The sequence below is a fragment of the Euwallacea similis genome, chromosome 14, assembly GCF_039881205.1.
Source record: "Euwallacea similis isolate ESF13 chromosome 14, ESF131.1, whole genome shotgun sequence".
NCBI classification, from domain to species: Eukaryota; Metazoa; Arthropoda; class Insecta; order Coleoptera; family Curculionidae; genus Euwallacea; species Euwallacea similis.
Window position 1 is genome coordinate 1492179 of NC_089622.1, and position 19715 is coordinate 1511893.

The 19715-nt window shown below is 38.4% G+C and overlaps 1 protein-coding gene across 7 annotated transcripts in view; it reads left to right on the forward strand.

The window, feature by feature from the left end:
* Msp300 (Muscle-specific protein 300 kDa) overlaps positions 1-19715 on the forward strand; it is a 116559-nt gene that overhangs the window by 68422 nt on the left and 28422 nt on the right. For 3 of the 7 annotated variants that reach the window (XM_066396856.1, XM_066396857.1, XM_066396854.1), the window contains one exon: positions 410-701. The exons of 1 other annotated variant lie outside the window; for it this stretch is intronic. In XM_066396856.1, the coding sequence (XP_066252953.1) occupies positions 410-520 (111 nt within the window). In that variant the 3' untranslated portion in view covers positions 521-701. Of the gene's footprint in view, positions 1-409; positions 18502-19715 lie in introns of those variants that run through there. 3 more of the 7 variants (XM_066396852.1, XM_066396850.1, XM_066396851.1) reach the window with 1 other exon arrangement.

Genomic DNA, 19715 nt, shown 5'->3' on the forward strand with positions numbered 1-19715 from the left:
AGGTGTTTCCATCTCCCCCTTCCCAACCGGCAGCGGGGATTGTGTTTGTTTTGGTTTCGGGCTCTATAATTTGTTTCATTTCCTTCTTTTGATTATCGCCTTTTTTACCATTTTCCACTTATGCTTGTAGTTGCCATTTTGCTTGAGTTCACACTACTTATCACCTGGTTTGTGTTCACTATCTATCTCATTCACCCAACACTGTTTCATGGTACACTATCCACACTTAAACTCGTGCATCACGCTTTCATTTTCAGTTTAAGTAAATTTTGGGTGAGCCAGATGAAGCGAACACAATCGATTTAAGTCTTGTTTGCTATTGTTTTGACTGTTGATTTTATCAAATGGTTTTTCTCTTTTTTTCGATTTTTTGCTGCATTCCCTTCCTTATCCCCGTTCACGTGCCCAGGGTTGCAGAGAGCGAATAAGGGGTTTGCAACACAGCCTCTCCCTTCGCAACGAACGAGTCAAACGAATCGTTCAACTAGGGGTGCCTGATCTGGAGCCTCTAGGCACGTAGAACCCCCCTCCCCCCAAAAAACCTCCTCCAGACCATGACACCACCCCCGATCACGACTCTCCGAAAACTTGACCATGACACGCGTTTCAGCCACACTCTTGCGCGATTTTTAACGGGATACTGATATTTTGCATTGTTGCACGAATTAGGCGCGGATCGAAGAGTGCCGACAGCGAATCACCATGCTGGTCTCCTACATTCGCCGCGTGGACCCCTACGCCCTCATTGACAGTCCCATACTAGAAGTCAGTTATGCTGACATCACCGCCAGACGTTCTTTGTCCCAAGAACGCCCCCATGATGTCGAGATATCCGAGTCCCGCCCCATCCCTACATCCCTGCCGGTAGCCAAAGAGGCCCGGAACAAATCATATACAAGAAAAAGTCGATCTCCTAAGAGGAGACCTGCGAAACATACCGAGGAGACGATAGTTTTGCCACAATCAAATCCTTTGGGGGTACCAAATATGCGTACTCGCTCTAGGAGCCCCATGTGGGCTCCTGGATCGATCACTTACGCGGAGGTACTCAGAAATCAAATGATCAAGAAGCAGCAAATGGAGACTCAAGCTCCCACCAATAATCAGCTGGAAATACTACCTCTAAAACCCAAAGTTGAATCAACACCTGTAGTAGAACCTGCCACGGTAGATACTGAACTAGAGCAATATCCCCCGACAATAGCTCAAGAGAGCGCAATTCTCTATCAACAACCTAATCAGTTTATCATCCAACCCACTCCAATGTGGAACCAATACCAACAAGTTCCGTACGATTATAATACCGACTACTACCATCCAACTATTGTGGCGCAGCAACCCAACATCCTGGAATATATTCAGCCAATTCCGGACATGGTGAATTTCATTGCCTCAGGCCAGCAACTAATGAGCTCCGGCCTGGGCACCTACCATGCGGCTGCCCCACCCCAACAGTATTCCCAAATTCCAGAATTTTCCACTCAGGAATTTGCGAATGCTCAAATTGAAGAGGTAGCAGAAGAACCTACTTCTCCACCACAAATAATTGAACTAAAGAAAGAGGTGGAAGCTATTGAACACCTTGTGGAAACGCAGCCAGAAACTGCAGTTCCAGGAGATAATGTAGAGGCCCTCAGTGCTCTGCAGAGCTCCCAAGTTACCTATGCTCAGGTATTGTCCCAAGGATTAAGTGAGAAACCTCTCCAGCCATCCAGTATTACGGTGTATCCAAAAACGACCACGCGATACGCTTCCAAACAATTATCTCCGAGACCTGGAACTTCTTCCACGTCTCTGGATGAAACGAGGGAGCGCAGTTATCGCCAAAACAGGAAAACCCCTCCCGTAAGGGAGCAACCTCCTGTCTCCTCAAATAGAGATAGAAAGCCTAGTCATAGAGAGAAACGACCACGACGTGTCGAATCCGACTATTTTCAACAGTTTGTTTACCGTGGAGAGTCTAAGCAATTGGGTGGTAAAGAAACTGTTGATATTCCTTATTCAGAAGACTTACTTAGTGATTTAGATAGTACTTCCCAATATAACGATATGAATGTTAGTAAGTTGAAGAAACCTAAGGCAAATAAGCACAGCGAAGACGATAATACTCAGAAAAGCTTTATTCAGAAAACGCGCCAAAAAAATAAAACGCAAATGCAAAAGCAATCTCTAGTTGTAGAAGAATTTACGGAAAATGCGAAGGTTCATGAAGCTGAATCAGCATCTCGTATAATTCAAGAAAACTTAGACGAACCGAAGAATAGAAAACACAAAAAGAAACCATTAAAAATTGTGGAAGAGCCATCGTCACAATCTATAGAAACCCCAATATTAATCCAAAACACAGTTCCTTCAGAAGAAGACTTTGCACCGAAACCCGATACTAAGAAGCCCAAAAATAAATCAAAATCTTCAGATCTCGGAGTTGTACTTATAAAAGTTCTACCAGAAGACGAAACATCTGAAACCAAAACAGTTACAAAGAAGAAAAATAAGGGTAAATCCAAATTGATTACTGTTGACAAATCAAGTGAAACTGTAGTTATAGATGTTCCTCTGCAAAATAATGAAATCGAAGTGGTAGAGAAGAAAAAAATCAAAACTCCTAAAGAAGAAATTACAACGCGAGATGTTTCCTTTTCCTCAACAGAAACTGAAACTAATGTCAAGTCAAAGAAGAAAAAGAAAAAGAGCAAGAAGAGAAATCAAGATCAACTTACTCAAGACATTAACAACTCTGCAATGGCCGATATTAACCAAGAAATTAAAATCAATGAAGATATTGCAGGAAAAGAGACATCCATAGATGTACATGCAGCTGACTCCAATATAGCAGAAATAATTGATAAGCAGCTTTCGGTTGCTACCAATGAAGAAACATCTATAATGGATAAAGATGCTTCTCATGGAAGCGAACAACCTCACGAGGTTGCAACTAGTGTTGTTAGTAATGAGTTGATATTCATCTCTAATCAAATATCTGGACTCATAAAAGAAGAGACTCCAACTACTATCCCAAAACCTATCGAAGCTCAGCTTGAAAAAGAGCAGACTCCAATTCCAGACAAACCTGAAATCATAAATTTAGAAGCTGGGCTTCAGCAGGATATTCAAGAAACTGAAATAATTTCATCTACCGCTTCATTAAAAGAAACTGCAGAAGAGAAAGTTAAAATGAGTGTTGATGCTCAAATTTTTGAAGCCACTGCAATAAAGATAGAAGAGAACATTATCCAAGAGGACATTTCAAAGAAAGATGGGACAGACCAAGACAGTAAACCAAAAGAGAAAAAGAGCAAGAAGAAAAAGAAGAATGTCTCAGAAAGAGTTCCTAAAAGTGGCGAAATATTGGAAAATGTCGTCGAAACAGCCGCGATTATGGAGCCTGAAGTCCATTTGTCTCAAACAGTTGAAGAAGTCTTGATAGCTGACATACCACCACCAGTCATGCTTGAAACAAAAACTGAAGAGACTTCAGCTATTGTTGAGGGTGAAAGTGAGTTATCACAAGAGCATAGCACGAAGTCAAAGAAAAAGAAGAAGAAAAGGAAGAGCAAAGATCACGCAACTGAAGAAGCACCTAAATCAGACTCTTTAGTATCGCACAACACTGCGACCCTTGTTGAAGAACATTCACCTATTGAGGATGCAACCCAACAAGAAGAACCTGAATCTTTGTTTTCACCCCAGAGAGAGTTTGAAACATCAGATATTATTTCAAGTCATGAAGGAGTTGAGTGTGGAAGTAAATCAAAGAAAAAGAAAAAAAGAGCCAAGGAAATCATTCCTGTTGAAGATTTGGTGAAAACTGAAAGGCCCGAATTAGTGGAACCATCACAATCTCAAGAAACTGTATTACATAAAGGTGCTGAAGATTCTATGGAGTCTGCTGAAAGAGAACCCACAAAAGAGGTTGAAGATAAAGACGTAACTACCGTAACCTCAACAAATGACTCAACATTAGATACAACCATTGAAACGATAGGTAATCAAACTAATGTTGAAGATGTTAGAAATATAGCAATATTGAATACTCTTTCATTAGAAATTGACAAATCTGTAACTACAGAAATAAAAGCTAAAGACACTCTTCCTGAAAAAGGTGTTTCTACTAAAAGTGGCTCATTGCCTGATAGTAGTAACAAAGCAAAGAAGAAGAAAAAGAAAGAGAAGGAAAACGTTCCTATTGAAAATTTAGTATCCCCTGAAGTGTCTCTGACTCTAGCTGAATCTACCGAACTAGCTAAAATAGTATCACCAGAAACAGCACTGAATGCGGTTGCTGAAGATGCTCAAAAATCTGTTGAGTTGAAACTCGCCAAAGAGATGGAAGAAAAAGACGTATCAATTTTTAGAGAAGAATCCAGAACTACTGAAGTATCTGCAACGACCGTAATTGAAACGAACATTCCTTCAACCCAAGAAAGTGCAGAAGCTACTGTTGATGTGGTATTAAAAAGCGTTCCTTTGAAAATTGAAAAATCTATAGCTCCACTAATGGAAGTTGAATTTGCCCTACCTGAAGAAAATGTTGCAAGTAGTGTAAGTGACTTATTGCCTAACCGTGGAAGTCAATCAAAGAACAAGAAAAAGAAAGGAAAAAAGAACATTCCTGTAGAAGATTTGGTGCCCGTTGCTGCACCTGTAATCGATACTGAATCTGCTAAACTCGCACTGGCTCAAGAAACTACAATGCACGAATTTGTTGAAAACTCTATAACATCCACTGAATTGGTGGAAACTGTCAGCACCGCACTTATCTCTACAGATGAATCCACGTTAGATAATAAAACAACTGAAAGGACAATCTTTGATACGAATATTATTGCATCAACTCAAGAAACAGATGAAACAATAAATGAAGTAGTATTAGAAACTCCTTTATTAGAAGCTAAAGAACCCATAATTCTACAAGCAAACACTTATGAATCAATTTTTGCTCCCGAAGATTCTGATTTAGCTCCAATTCCAATTCCTCAAGAGAAGAGCAAGAAAAGGAGAAAGAAGCAGCAGCATCTTCTCTTAGAAAAAGAGATTCCAATAGTTGCTACCTCCATCGAATCTCTTCCACAAGATTTAAATACCACCGAAGAAGGAAAGCAACTTGAAGCAATAATCAAATCTTCTGAGACAGAAGCAACGCCAGTTGAAGAAAAAGCCACATACAAACCCTCAAGTTTCGACTACAGTGATTCTTCATCTAAAATAAATGAAGCAGTCGAACATGCCAAAGTTCTCATTGAAGAGACCAATAAATTAATATTAGAAGAAATTGCAGCTCTCGCCAGATCGGAGCATCATTTACAAGATGACAAATCTGGAGATATAATATTGCAGAAGCCTGAAGAGACTTTCCAACATAAACCTTCAATTGAAGAAATCATCGAGAAGCTGGATACTATTCAAACTTCTGAAACAGTCGAAGATGTCGTGCAAACTGTTGCTGGACATAAGGAGTTTGTAGAAGAAGTCATTTCTGAAACTGAGGCTACGATTAAACCTAAGAAAACTAAGAAGAAGCAAGAGAACAGAGAAGGGGATGGAATGGATACCTCTTCTAAAACTGTTACTAAAGCTGAAGCAATATCAATGGGCGAATCATCTGAAAGTACTGCTTCAAAAGAACCTAATAACTCCTTTAAGCTAAAAACGAATGGATCTGATTTTGCCAATAATGAAAATAAATCACACTTGGTGGAAGTTGATCAAAGAACTGCAACAATAGAACTTAAACCTACCAACAAGATTGTATTCATCACTCACGAAGAAGTGAAGATGAAACCAGTGGTTTCGCTTAAAATGGAATTTACAGAAACTCCTCTCCAGGAAATTGAGCATATTGAAAAAAGCTCAATAGAAGAGTTAGAAATAAAAGAGATAATTAGTGGACTTCCACAAGCAGCTCCTGTAATCGAAAACACAGTTGAAAGTGAATCACATAAAGATACGACTATTGAACATATTGAAGGAAATATTGTTGAAAAGCAAGAAGTTTCGCATGTGATTACATCCCTTCCTATACCAGAAAAGCCTTTGGATACAGTAGTTGAAATTGATATTGCGCAAGATACTTCAGACGTTAGTACTAATGAAGAGGTAGCTGTGCCAAGCAAAAAGAATATTGAGGTACCTCCGCAACACGAGGCTTTAGTTTTGAAAAATGAACATGATAAAGCATTTGAAGAACAAATTAACGTTATTTTGGATCATCTGGAACACACTGCAAAAGCACCTTCAGTTACTGAGTTTCTGGACCAGGAAAGATTAGCAGCGGCACTGGAAATAAAACCAAATCTTCCGTCACCTACAACACCTTTGCCTGACATAGAATATCTTCAACCACAACTGAGTCCATTTAAAATTGACCAAAAATCTGCCGAAGATCCGAAAGTGACAATAGATGTGTTAAGCCTCCTCAAAGCAGAAACTTTATCAAAATACCAACAAGAGACTGACTCCAAACTCGAGACTATTAAAGACAGACCTCCTCGCAAGATACCTGAAGAAGTCAGGACTATCGAGATTACTTCAGAACCAGTAAAGGAAGATATAGACCTTGAACAGGCAATATTTGGTTCTGTGAAACAGAGGCCCCAACAACTGGCAAAGAAGGAGAAAAAGAGGAAAGATCGTATTAAGAATCTGGATTTGTCTAGTGAAGTAAAGCCGGATTTGGAAAGCTCAAAAAGACATGCTTTACCTTTGGAATTTTTACTCGATTCCGAACCTACACCATTATTACCAACATTCGAACCTCCGGTATTTGAGGAGTCAGTGTCACTGTCACGAACTGACTCAACTGTTGACAATAAAATTCACAACATTGAAGAAATCATGGATATTTTAGAGCAAAGTAGAAAGAAGGATATTAAAAAAGAGGTTATAGCGGAAAACGTTAGATTAGAAGGTAAAGATAGTGTTCAACTTAATTTTAGTTTAGAAGAAAAACCCACTTTGAACTTAAAAATAGAACCACCTCTAGAATTTACTAAAGAAATTATCCCTTCCCCCGTGACCCCATTGCCTGAAATCGACTACCTTCAACCAGAGTTATCCTCATTTGAAATAGCTCAGCCTGTAACTAAAACTGACCATGACATCTCCGATATCTTGAGCCTGCTGAAGGCTGAAACGTTATCTAAGTATCAGCAAAGCATAGAGCCTGTATCCGCTCTCACAGCAAATACTCAGGAATTTATTACTCAAAAACAAAATTCTCAAGACGAAGTCGATTCTGCACCCATCATAATAAAGAAGAAGAAATCTGTTTCATTTGAAGAACATCCTCAGGTTATTCCTCCACCTGAAGATACTCAACCCGATATTAAAGAAGAAAGCACTGATACTGAATTAGCTAATGAATTTATTTTTGTTCCAACTCCGGGTGAAAATTTGGTTGATGAACCTGAAGGGGAGATTACTACTGACTTGGATAATCTTGATGAATCACATTCGGAGAACGTTGAGATAACTGAATTGTCTGCAGTCATCGAGTCTCCAGAAGTAGAAAAAATCATGGTTTCTGAAGAAACTACAGAAAATAGGTTTGTAGAGGATCATGTAGTTGTAACTGAAGAAGGGGTGAAAGATGTGATGCATAATGAAGGTGAGAAGGTAGGCGAAGAAGTAGCTGTGGTTGAAATAAATAAAGATCTTGAGGAACATTCTCATACTCAAAAGATATCTAGTTTGGAAACCCTTAACGAACTCATGGTCACACATGAAGTAACAATACAACAAGAAGAATCTAAGCAAAAACTTGATGAATTGCAAATAGAAACCCAACCACAAGAGCTAAAGCTTGCTACAAAGAAGAATAGGAAGCAGAAAAAGCCTTCAACAACTACTGAGAATGCAGAATTACTCAGTGTTGCAGCAGAAAAACTCATTGATGCACCTCAAGAAGTTGAAACCCCAATTGAACAATCTCTGCCTCTTGGTATGGAAAATTTGAAGGAAGTTGACGAAAATTTAACCCCAAAGATGAAGGAAGTGGTGACAAGTGAAAAAAGTTCTGAGCCACATAAAAAGAAGAAAAATAAAAAGCACAAAAAACCTGCCACAACCACTGATCACTCGGAATTGCCTTCATCTGCAGCAGAAAGCATCACTGATATACCAAAACCTCTTGAAGTGGAACTCGCATCTCAATATATTAATGCCCCAATCGAGCCAATTCTTGATATTGAAGAAGGAAGAACTAGTCTAGAACATTGGCCTAGTGTGGGAGATTTGAAAGGAACTGATGAAAATTTAACCCCAGTGGAGAAAGAAGTATTGACAGATGAAGAAACCATTAAGCCACATAAAAAGAAGCATAAAAATAAGAAGCATAAGAAGCATCACCTTGAAGAAATTGAGGTAAAACAACTTCAGCCTCAGCCTAAGGTTGGAGAATCTGAGTTGCAGTCCCCAACTAAAGAAATAATTACACCCAAAGAGATTAAAATTGAAACTCCAGCGGAAGTAAGTGAAGAATTAAAGAAAGATACTCAAGTACTCCAAAGTTATGAAGATCAGACTTCACCAAGGAATCTGCTTCCTTCAGAGGTTCCAATTCAATATACACAATTTGAAACACAACTTGAAGATCCGACAACAGCAACCGACCTTCTCATTGTTATAGAAGATTCAGCACCCGGCGAGTGTGATAATCTTACCACTGAACCAGAAATTTGCAAATCGAAGAGAAAGAGAAACAAAAGGAAAAAAACGGTTAAAGATACACCAATACAGCAACATGAACCTGAAGTATCTAATACAGCTGAAGTTCAACCTCAGATAGTTCCTGAAAACAAAACTTTGAGACGCTGGGCTAGTGTTGTGGGTTCCAAGAAAACATCTGAAATTCCAAAAAATATAACTGAACATGTGGTAAGCGATGATATTCAGCCTTTATCTGAGGTCCTCTCTGAAAAGTTAGAAACCAACGTTGAATTGGTGGAATCAGAAAGCGGAATGTCGAAGAAGAAGCATAAAAGAAAGAGAGATAAATGGCATGAGCCAATGAATGAGAGTCCAATTGCAACTGAAGATATAGTTGCAGAGGATACAATCAAAGATGCTGAAATCGTGATAGCTTCCCGACAAATTCATGACTTCATTTCAAATGAGAGGACTTGGGCTAGTGTTACAGCACAGTCTAAAGGAGAAATTCCTCTGCCAGGAACTCCAAGACCCACAAAATTACCATTGCCATTTGTGGGACAGCCTTCTGAGATTACTGAAATAGCTCAAGAAGGTATTGTGATTAGCTCAGAACAACAACAACAAAAATGGAATGTGGTCGATTCATCAAACGAGAGCTGGGTCGTCAAAAGTGAGCCTACTATTGAAGCTCTCATTGAGGATGTGCAGAAAGAAGAAGTCAGTCATGAAATTCCTCTAGAAGAAGACCATTTGGAGAAACGAAAGAAGAAGAAGCACCATAAGAAACACAAACAAACTGAAGAGTTAAAGGCAGAAAACATTGAACATAAACCTTCAATTGGTGAGAAAGCAAATCATTTAGAAGAACCCGAAGCTACAGGAACACTTAGACCAAAATTACGGAGATATGCAAGTGTAGTTGTCTCAAATTCTCCTGAGCATACTGAAGCAAGTTTAGAATATACAACTTCTGAGGTTGTAGTTGATAACGAGCACAATAAAAATTCGGCAGAGGTTCAAAGTGTTTTAATTGGGAAGGAGGAATCTCATTCAGTGAAGCAGAAAAAAAGGAAAGGCAAGGAGATAAAACATGAAGCGCCTGTGGTTGATGAAGCAGAAATTTTGTTTGAATCTGTTGGAAAAGTCACTGAAGAACTCCATACAAAATCGGTTTCAGAACAAACTACTGCAAGTACTAAAGACAAACAGTTACGAAGATGGGCTAGTATTGTTGGATCCGAAGAACATCAAACGATTACTCAGCCTATACAAAAAGTCATAATCCCAGAAGCAGGAGTAGTAGAAAAAACCGAAGAAACTCCAGAAACTATTGTTCAGGTGTCTTTGGCACAACCTGAATCAATCATAGAATCTAATACTCAAGTAGAAACCCAAGGAACCATGCGATGGGCCAATATTGTAGGCTCTAAAGCCAAAGAAACAAAATCATCCGTTCTACCTCCTCAACGAATTGTTCCAGCACCCTCCAAACCTTTACTGGTGGAGGTACCAATTATAGCTAGCCAAAACAAGAAACAGAAGCCTCAACATGTATTTAAAGATCAAGAACAACAATCAGTTGTTGAAAGTTCTGCGCTAAACGCTGTAGAATTGGAGAAAACTGAGTCTAGTCATGAGGAAGCTACTCCAGAGAAAAAGAAATCAAAAAAGAAGAAGCAAAAGAAGAAGGGTCAGGAGGAAAAAGAAAAGAAGCCAGCATTTGTAATTACTGAGGAAATTAGAATTATTCCTGAGCATGAAGAGAAGCCAGTGGTTCTGCAGAGGCCTGGAATATCAAAGAAAGATAAGAAGAGAAATAAATCTAAGGAACCAACGACAATTATTGAATCTGCTACAGGGGACATGTTAGATGAATCCGCTAAAGCACTTAAAGTAAATGAGGATTTGATAGTAACTGAAGCACCATCTCATCTGAAAACCGAATATAAAGGTTTGCAATTAGATCAGACTTCCAGTGCATTTTTAAACGTATTAGATACGTCATCAGTGTTTTCTGATAAAGAAAATAATGAGGAAATAGTTGGATCATCTGAATTTGTTGTTGAAGAATCTAGTCTTAAGGAAGTTTGTGAAGTAGTAATTCCTCCAGTTGAGATAATTAATGAGAAACACAAAGATGATGAAGTAGTAACAAAACCTCAAAAAATTGTCCAAGAACAGAAAGTCGAATATAAAGGACTTCCTTTGGATGACACATCAAGTGCTTTCTTAGATGTATTGGACGAACTTCCAATATTCTCAGATGACGAAACCGCAGAAGTTGAACAGGCGGATAAAGAACCAGTCAAAGCAGATGACGTTAAACTTTCTGAACAGAAAATAGAGCATAAAGAGCTTCCACTTGACGACACGTCTAGTGCTTTGTTAGATATTTTAGACGAAGGTCCAGTGTTCTCTGATAAAGAGCCTGAAGAACTAACGAAAGAACTCAAGCAGACAATTGAAGAAATTGTCAGTAAAACTGATGCAATCACCAATGTAACTGCACCGACAGTTGAATACGAAGGACTTCCTTTATATGAATCATCAAGTGCTTGTTTCAAAGTTTTGGATGCACCGCCAGTTTTTTCTGAATTAAAAGTCAAAGGGCAGGTCAAAGAAGCAAAAGAGGAACCTCTGAAAGAAGATGAAGCAGAGGTTAAAGTTGAGAAAGAAGAGGGGAAAGGAATGAAAATTGAGTACAAGGGACTTCCTTTAGATAGTACTTCCAGTGCTTTCTTGGATGTTTTGGATGAACCACCAGTTTTCTCCGATGAGGAACTGGAAGAACCTTTAAAGGAGGTACAAGTTCTAGAACCCCTTAAGATAGTAAAAGAGATGACGGTAGTTGAGGACTATCTGCAGGTAGTTGAAGAAGAGAAAAAAATACCTAAGCTTCTTGAAGTTGAAAAGGAAGAAGCTAAAGAGCAAAAAATAGAAAATCAAGGTCTTCCTCTAAATGAAACATCAAATGCATTATTGAATGTCTTGAACGAATCACCAGTTTCCTCTCATGAGGGACAAGTAGAGTTCGAACAACAGGGTGAAGAATCAATTAACATTGAAAAGGTCAACTCTCAAGAAATGAAACATGATAAATTATTCAATACTCCTTACAATAATGGATCTTTATCTAGTCAATCAACGTCTGTTGAAAATATAATAATTGAAGCTAAACCTGTTTTAGTCGAAATAGAAATGAAACCTGAAAGACACCATTGGGCTTGGGAAGACGGCTTCAAAACCTTGAAAGAATCCCCCCTAGATCAAATTTGTGAAGCTTTGGTAAAAGAACCTACTATCCAACTTAGTGAAGAATCTTCTAAAGATGAAACTTCTGATAGATCTATATCTCCAGTTTTATTCCAAAAATCCAAACTTAAATACGAGAATGAGTGTATTGAAAATGAAAATAATTCCCCAATATGGGATTGGGAGGAAGGGTATAAAGGAGCTAAAATGGTGATTGAGAATAAAGAAGTTCCACAGTTGTGTGAAACTGAAATTGTAGATTTCATTGCTAAGGAAGCTGAATCTTCAGAGAATTCTGATACTAAGGAATATCCCATTCAGGAAACTATTGGAAAGTACGACATGTTGGGCTTACTTCAATCAGAAAAAAGTTATTATGAAACCATTTCTGTTTCCACCACAACTAAAACAATTGCAGAAATTAAACCACCAGAATCAAAAGAAGACTCAACAATACAGCAACCACAAGTAAATCATCTACAACAATTTGACGGTCTCTTTAATTATGATACTCTGTCTCTGAGAAGAGCAGAAATGGCTTGGCATGAACGGAAGTCTCTAGAAGAAGTTGAGACACCCATAAAAGTTTCACAAACACTTGATGAGCGTACTAGAACAATCCAACTTACTGAACACCTGAAAAGAGAACTGCAGGAGTTCAAAATTATCACATACAGTACAACGTACCTTCTGGAACAGGAATATTTGTGGGTTGAAGAGAAGATCAGAGAAAGCATTGAATTGAGTGTTGTTAAAAAAGTTGAGGAAAAAGATGTAAAGCTACCAGAGATAGCTGATACACAGCTGCTTGTGAAAGATACAGAAACTGAAGAACACAAAGAACTTTCCAAACCATCAGTGGATGTTAAACAACCAATTGAAAAACCTGTAAAGGAAGAGTTTAAGGAAAATAAAATTCAATACAAAGGACTTCCTATAGATGAAACGTCTAGTGCTTTCTTAGATGTGCTGGATGAACCACCAGTGTTTTCTGAAGAAGAAATAGAAATCGAAGAGGAAATACCTGAGGTTCAAATTAAAGCAGGTGAAGAATGTCTTAAAGCAGAGGAAGGAGAGGTTAAATCAGTTGAGGAATCTCAAAAAGGGGAAGATATCAAAGAACATAAAATTGAATATAAAGGACTTCCTATAGATGAAACGTCCAGTGCTTTCTTAGATGTGCTGGATGAACCACCAATGTTTTCTGACGAAGAAATAGAAGTTCAAGAGAAAATACCTGAGGTTAAAATTAAAGCAGGTGAAGAATATCTTAAAACAGAGGAAGGAGAGGATAAATCAGTTGAAGTACCTCATAAGGTAGAAGATGTCAGAGAACAGAAAATTGAATATAAAGGACTTCCTATAGATGAAACGTCCAGTGCTTTCTTAGATGTACTGGATGAACCACCAATGTTTTCTGACGAAGAAATAGAAGTCGAAGAGAAAATACCTGAGGTTAAAATTAAAGCAGGTGAAGAATGTCTTAAAACAGAGGAAGGAGAGGATAAATCAGTCGAGAAACCTCAAAAAGGGGAAGATGTCAAAGAACAAAAAATTGAATATAAAGGACTTCCTATAGATGAGACATCCAGTGCTTTCTTAGATGTGCTGGATGAACCACCAATGTTTTCTGACGAAGAAATAGAAATCGAGAAAATACCTGAGGTTAAAATTAAAATAGGAGAAGAACCTTTCAAACTAGAGGAGAGAGAGGTTGAACCAGTTGAGGAACCTCGTCAGATAGAGGAAATCAGAGAACAGAAAATTGAATATAAAGGACTTCCCATAAATGAGACATCAACTGCTTTCTTAGATGTGTTGGATGAGCCACCAGTTTTTTCTGATGAGGAAATTGAAGAACGGCCAGCTCAGGAACTTCTCAAGGATGCTGAAAACGAGGTTAAGACAGTTGAGGAATCTCTTATGAGAGTCGAAAAGACTAAAGAACAAAAAATTGAATATAAAGGACTTCCATTAGATGAGACATCAAATGCTTTCCTGGATGCTTTGGATGATCCTCTAGTTTTCTCTGATGAGGACACCGAAGAACCAATAAGAGAGCTCACACAAACGGTTAAAGAATTAGTCAACGCACAAGTCGCAAAAATTGCAGTAACTACAACAGAAAAAATACCTGAAGAGTCAGTAAATATAACAGAATTTATTGATATTGAAAAATTGGCTCCTGCCGACACCAAATCTAGTAAAGTAAGCATAAAAGAAGTTACAAATGATGATTTTAACACGCACACTCTCACTGAAGAATCGACAGTAGCTACGCTAGAAGAACTAGTAGCTGAAAGATATGAAAGGCTTATAGAAGATGAAGCAGATTCTGGTTTAGAGATTCCTAGTATGGACTCTATGAACATATCTGGTGATGATGATGCATTTCCTGTTAAAAGTATTAACGAGGAAGAAAACTTGCCACATGAACAAGATATTACAACAATCGATAGTCTCTTACCAGAATCTTCACTCTCCTCTCTGTCACCTGAATCCCCCGAATTCATCCCCAAAACCATCCCTAACATAATCGATACCACAAAATCATTCATAACGGAAGAATCGCGTAACTCTGATCTCGAGAGATCGGAATTCGTAAAAATCGTCGAAACTGCTCGGGAATTCGTACCAAAATCCAGCCTGTCCACTGAGGCTGAAGAATTCATTCCCAAATTTAAGTTAAACCCTAATGCGGCTGAATTTGTCCCTACCACCGAACCAAGCCCAGTCGAACCAGTTTATGAGCCATCATGGGAGTACACGAAGGTCGTTTATAATTTAGTACAGGAGGATGAGGTGGCATATCCACGTCCTCATGAAGAGAGTGTGTGGGCAAAAGATGTAGTCATAAAAAAGCAGCCTCAACATGAATTGAAACCTGCAAGTACCGAACGTCCTGAGAGGAGAAGTAGTTTCCATAGGGAAGAAAAAGAGCGATTGAATTTACTTCCTAAAGATGTGGTTTCTGAAATTCAAACTAGCAGCCATAGTGACATTATCACGACATCCTGGGCAACTGAAAAATCTGACGAGGAAGTGAGGAAAGAAGATGTAAAAGTTTTAGTTCCAGAACCGGCAGAAGGTGTAAATATTAAGACTGAAAAACCAGTGGTTACTGAGACGAAATGTGTTGAGGTTAAATCTATTCCAAAGTTCGAAGAAGTGGAAATGAAAACTCCTAATGTTTGGCAGCAGCTAAAATCCTCAAACAAGACCTACGCAGAAGTTGTAGCATCTGAATTGCCTGAAGGAATCCTCAGAGAACGATCTTTGTCACATCAGCGCCATACTACTCCTCCTGTGTCTCAAATAAAGTCAGTAGATATTATGGTGGACTATGCTCCTGATGAGGATGTGAAAGAGGTAGATCTCTCAAATAAAGACGCCTTCATAGAAGTTCCAAAAAAAGGGAAAAGACCTCGTTCAACGTCTAAGAATGCTCCTACAAAAGTCACATTAAAAACCGATGACGATGAAGATTCTGAACCAATGGAGCTAAAACTGGAAGAGCAGAAAGCTGCAAAATCTCCAAAAAGCCCAAGAAGGTCAAGAAAAAGAAACAAGTCGCCCAGACCTGCCACACCAAGGCCTGAAAACGATGAGCTAGTTGATGAAGCAATTGATGAAGCCGTTGAATTGCATCCTCAAGTTTCAATTGAAGATCAAGTCAAAGAAGACGAAGTGAAGGATCAACCTGTGACTTCTAATATTATTACTTGGGCTAAAATTGCTGCTTCTAGTAGGGAGAATTCACCTTTGACCAAGCCCACCAGAAAACAAAACGAAGTTCCTACTAAAATCTCTGCAGAGACACTAAGCGCAGAAAGTTCACCATTAACCAAACCTCACAATAAGCCCAACAAGACTCTTATTAGAACTCCTCCAGAGTCTCCTCTATCTCAACAACAAGAGCCTATTTTCACTACCTTAGATGTTGCTTCTAACGAACCAACATTAGCTGAAGAAATCGAACAAAAACTTGAGGTAAGAGAGGAAGTCCACGATGATGAAAAAATTAGTTATGCTAGCATTGCCAAGGTAGCTAAAAGTAGAGAGACTTCTCCTAAACCTAAAAAAGTTGACATTATTAAAGAAGTCAAAGCATCACCTGAACGAAAAAAAACGCTTAAGAAATATGTTGAGAGGGAAAACGTCGAATCTACACCTTCAACCGGTCAGGCACATCATGATGAGCCTTCAAAAGATACTTTTATAACAGAAATTGATACCAACCTTAACAGCAAAACCACATATGCAAAGATAGTTGCATTAAACTCTCCTAAACATGCAGAAGATGTTCCTCAAGTCATTGATTTGCCCGAAAAAACTCAACAACTCCAAAAATCCTCAAGAGAATTCCCTGAAGTTCCTCAACAAGAAGTACTTACGGAACCTCAAAGGGACACCAGTAAGAAGAGAAGGAGAAGTAGGAGACGATCAAGATCAAAGCAGACAGTTGAAGAAGTAATAGAGTCTGTTGAGGATTCGTTGGTTAAATCTTGGTCATCAGTTGTGACCGGGGAAAATGAGTTGAGAGTGAAGATGGAAGAGTCGCAACCTGAGAAAAGGGTTGAAGAAGAAGCAGTATCGAAGACAGAGGAAAATGTATCAAAACTAGATGAGGAAGTCAACTCCAAGAAGAAGAAAGATACAAAGAAATCTGGCATTATTAGCCGCATAGTTTCTTCAGTTAAGAACGCCGTGTCTGGGAAGAAAGAAGATGTGACTGATGAAAAGGTAAAATCAAAAAAGAAGAACAAGAAAAAGAAGCGAACTAAATATGTGGATGATGTTTCGCCTGATGATATGGTGGTTGAGAAATTGCCGGAAAAACCAATTGAAGAAAACGTAGATGTCCAAGAAGAAGTAGTGAATAAGGCTATTGAAGAAACGATTATCCAACAAGGGAAAATGGAAAATCAGCGATTGAAACTTGAGGTTGAAAATGCAGTAAACACGGCTGCTGAAGCAGTATTACAAGAAGAGAAAGTAGAAGTTGAGAATATAATTCTTGCAGCTACAGAAGTAGCGAGTGGGACTTGTGAAGAAATCACTGCACAGGAAGAGAAAAGGGAAACTAAGTACTTACATCATGCAGTTGAACAAGGAGTAAACAATTCTTCAGTAGAAACCATTTTACCTGAAGTAGAGATATTAGAATCTGAGAGATGTGCATGTGAAGAAGCAGCGAATGAAGCTACTGAAGAGACAATTTTAAGTAAAGTAGAAGCTCAGCAACTGGAACTTGCACTTGAAGAGGCAGCGAATGAAGCTGGTGAAGAAACAGTTTTGCCAGAAAAGAATGTGGACTCTCGGCAATTACAACTTACTTTAAAAAATACAGTTTTGGGAGCTTCAAAACCGCCCGAAAACCTTCTAGATAACAAAAACATCACTAAAGAATTTTTAACATCAGAACACCAATTCGCAAAACATCTGCAATCTGTTGAAGTTGTGTCTGTTTCTCCAGATGTAAGTGAAGTAATAGAACAGCCCAAACTTGAAGATTCATTTGAAGTTGTAACCAAAGATGTTGTAATAAATTACGATAACTCAAATATTGAGAGTTCAATACAAGTTTTAGATGTATCCATAGCTGAAGAAGCAATAGAAGTTCCGACATTAAAAGTTCCTACTGAAACCCAGATTCAAGAAAGTGATATTGATACATTTGAGATTATTCCTCAGGACGTGTCTATAGCTGAAGAAGCTGTAGATGAAGTTGTATCAGAAGGCCTAAAGGCTGAATCTGAAGAAGTCGTTAAACTTACTGAGCTTCCTGATGATGCTGTAAAACCACTAACGAATATCATTGAGAAGTTTATTTCTATTGAAAAATTAGCTTCAGAGCCTACAAAGAAGAACAAAGACAAGAAATTGGAAAAGCAAAAATCATCCGATAGCGCTGACTGTGACATCAAACCCAAGCCCGGTTTAATCCAAACTGTTGTGAACAAAATTTCTGATGTTTTCTCTAACAAATCTAAACCTGAAAACCATGAGGACACCAATAGAGATTTATTGGTTAGCAACTTAACCCTTGACGATTTCTGGCTTGCTAAAAGCGTTTACGATGAAGCTGAAATTGTCTGGTATGAACATGATCATGATGAAGTATTTGAGCCTCTAAAAGTTGTACCACCACTCGAAGCTGTGTGGCTCTTGAAACCCATCTACGACGAAGCTGAGGAACTATGGGTCATAGAACATTCTTCCAAGCCGCAACCAGCTTCCGCAAAAGATCTTGTAAATCTCCCTGATAGCCACGATAAAGACGACGATGATGACACAGAATCACCAGGGGGCTCTTCTCCCAGTGATTCCTCCCTAAAGAGAACTGGAGCCTCTGGAGAACCAACTTCACAACAAATCGGTTACGACCTCCCTAAAGGCCAAACAGGCTGGTCGGAATCCTGCACCCTCATCTCCGATCGATCAGTAGAGAACAGTAGACTTAATTCCGTTGACCTAGACACTGACCTAAACGAATTTGACTCGTCTCATTCCCTGTCCAGCCACACTAGTCCCCCTCTAGGGCCCCAAATGCAGCAATCGTCGAGTGCAGGTGTCGAAGACGGCCTACAACGGAAGAAGGTGAAATACACTTGTGTTGTTTGTCTCAGTTTTTCGTCGTTTTGCATGCTATCTGCTAATTTGGTCTATTTACATATGTGAATATTCTTATTTTTCATATTTTATTTGACAAGTGCATAACAATAAAACGTATATGCAGATTTTAATTGGGTGCTTTTGGTGGTGATTGGTGCTTTTAAGCGTGGGGTGTTTTGATTGAAATTGGAGGTTCTCATTACATTTAACAAGTGTGCAATTTCTGAATGGAATCCGATGAAATTTTAAATAAAACATTGTGCTTAGAGTGGGCAAATTCGAAAAAATTAAATAATGCAACATTGTTTTCTCAATTTTCCCAATCAATTAAGGTCAAACCAATCAAATAAGGGTGAAAATTGATTCTTTTATTTACTCCCTAAGGCACAATATTTCCTTGTTTTTGAATTAATTGAGTTTTGATAGCTATGAAGTAGGTTTTCCAATAAAAAAATAATAAATGTTCAAGAAAATATCGTAAAGGGTTACGTTTCCTTAGAACCCCTGTTATTAATTACCTAACAATAATGTGCTTATAGGCCTCACAGGGTCACCGGAAAAGGAAGGCCAATTCGCAAACCACAAATTCGTCGAACATAATCGAATCTAACGGCACGAAACTGGGTTTCTATTAATCAGAGCTTTAATATGTACAGCGTATTTATGTTCAGTTTCAATGATCTTCTTTCTCCAAAGCTCCTATTGATTTTGGGATATAAGTGAAGTTTTTAAATTAAAAAAGGGATTCAAACATTGAGAAATAAGTGGCTGTTGATATATCACAAAAAAAGGATAGAATTCAAATAAGAAGTGAGAGGTCAAAATTATGTTTTCAGAATTTAATTTGAACACTTTGTCTATCTTAAAGCTTTAGGGAATAACAATCTAATTTGCTACCCTTAGATTTCTTTATGTTCAAAGAAGTTGTGGTTAATCGACTGTGGTCCTCTTTCGGGACACCCCGTAATAACAACTAATAGGCAGGGTGACACAATATATATAAAAAAAATTAACAAAATAGATCGAATTAGTAAGTGCCTTAAGGGAGTGCTGGGAGTTTTTGCAAATAATGAGCGATAAACTATAAAAAACTGAGAAGAAAATTCAATTTTTCAGTTTTTTCGGACATTTCTCAACATATATTTTGGCTGAAGAACCACCATGAAAATCACATATTTGGAAGTTAGTTTGACAACCTT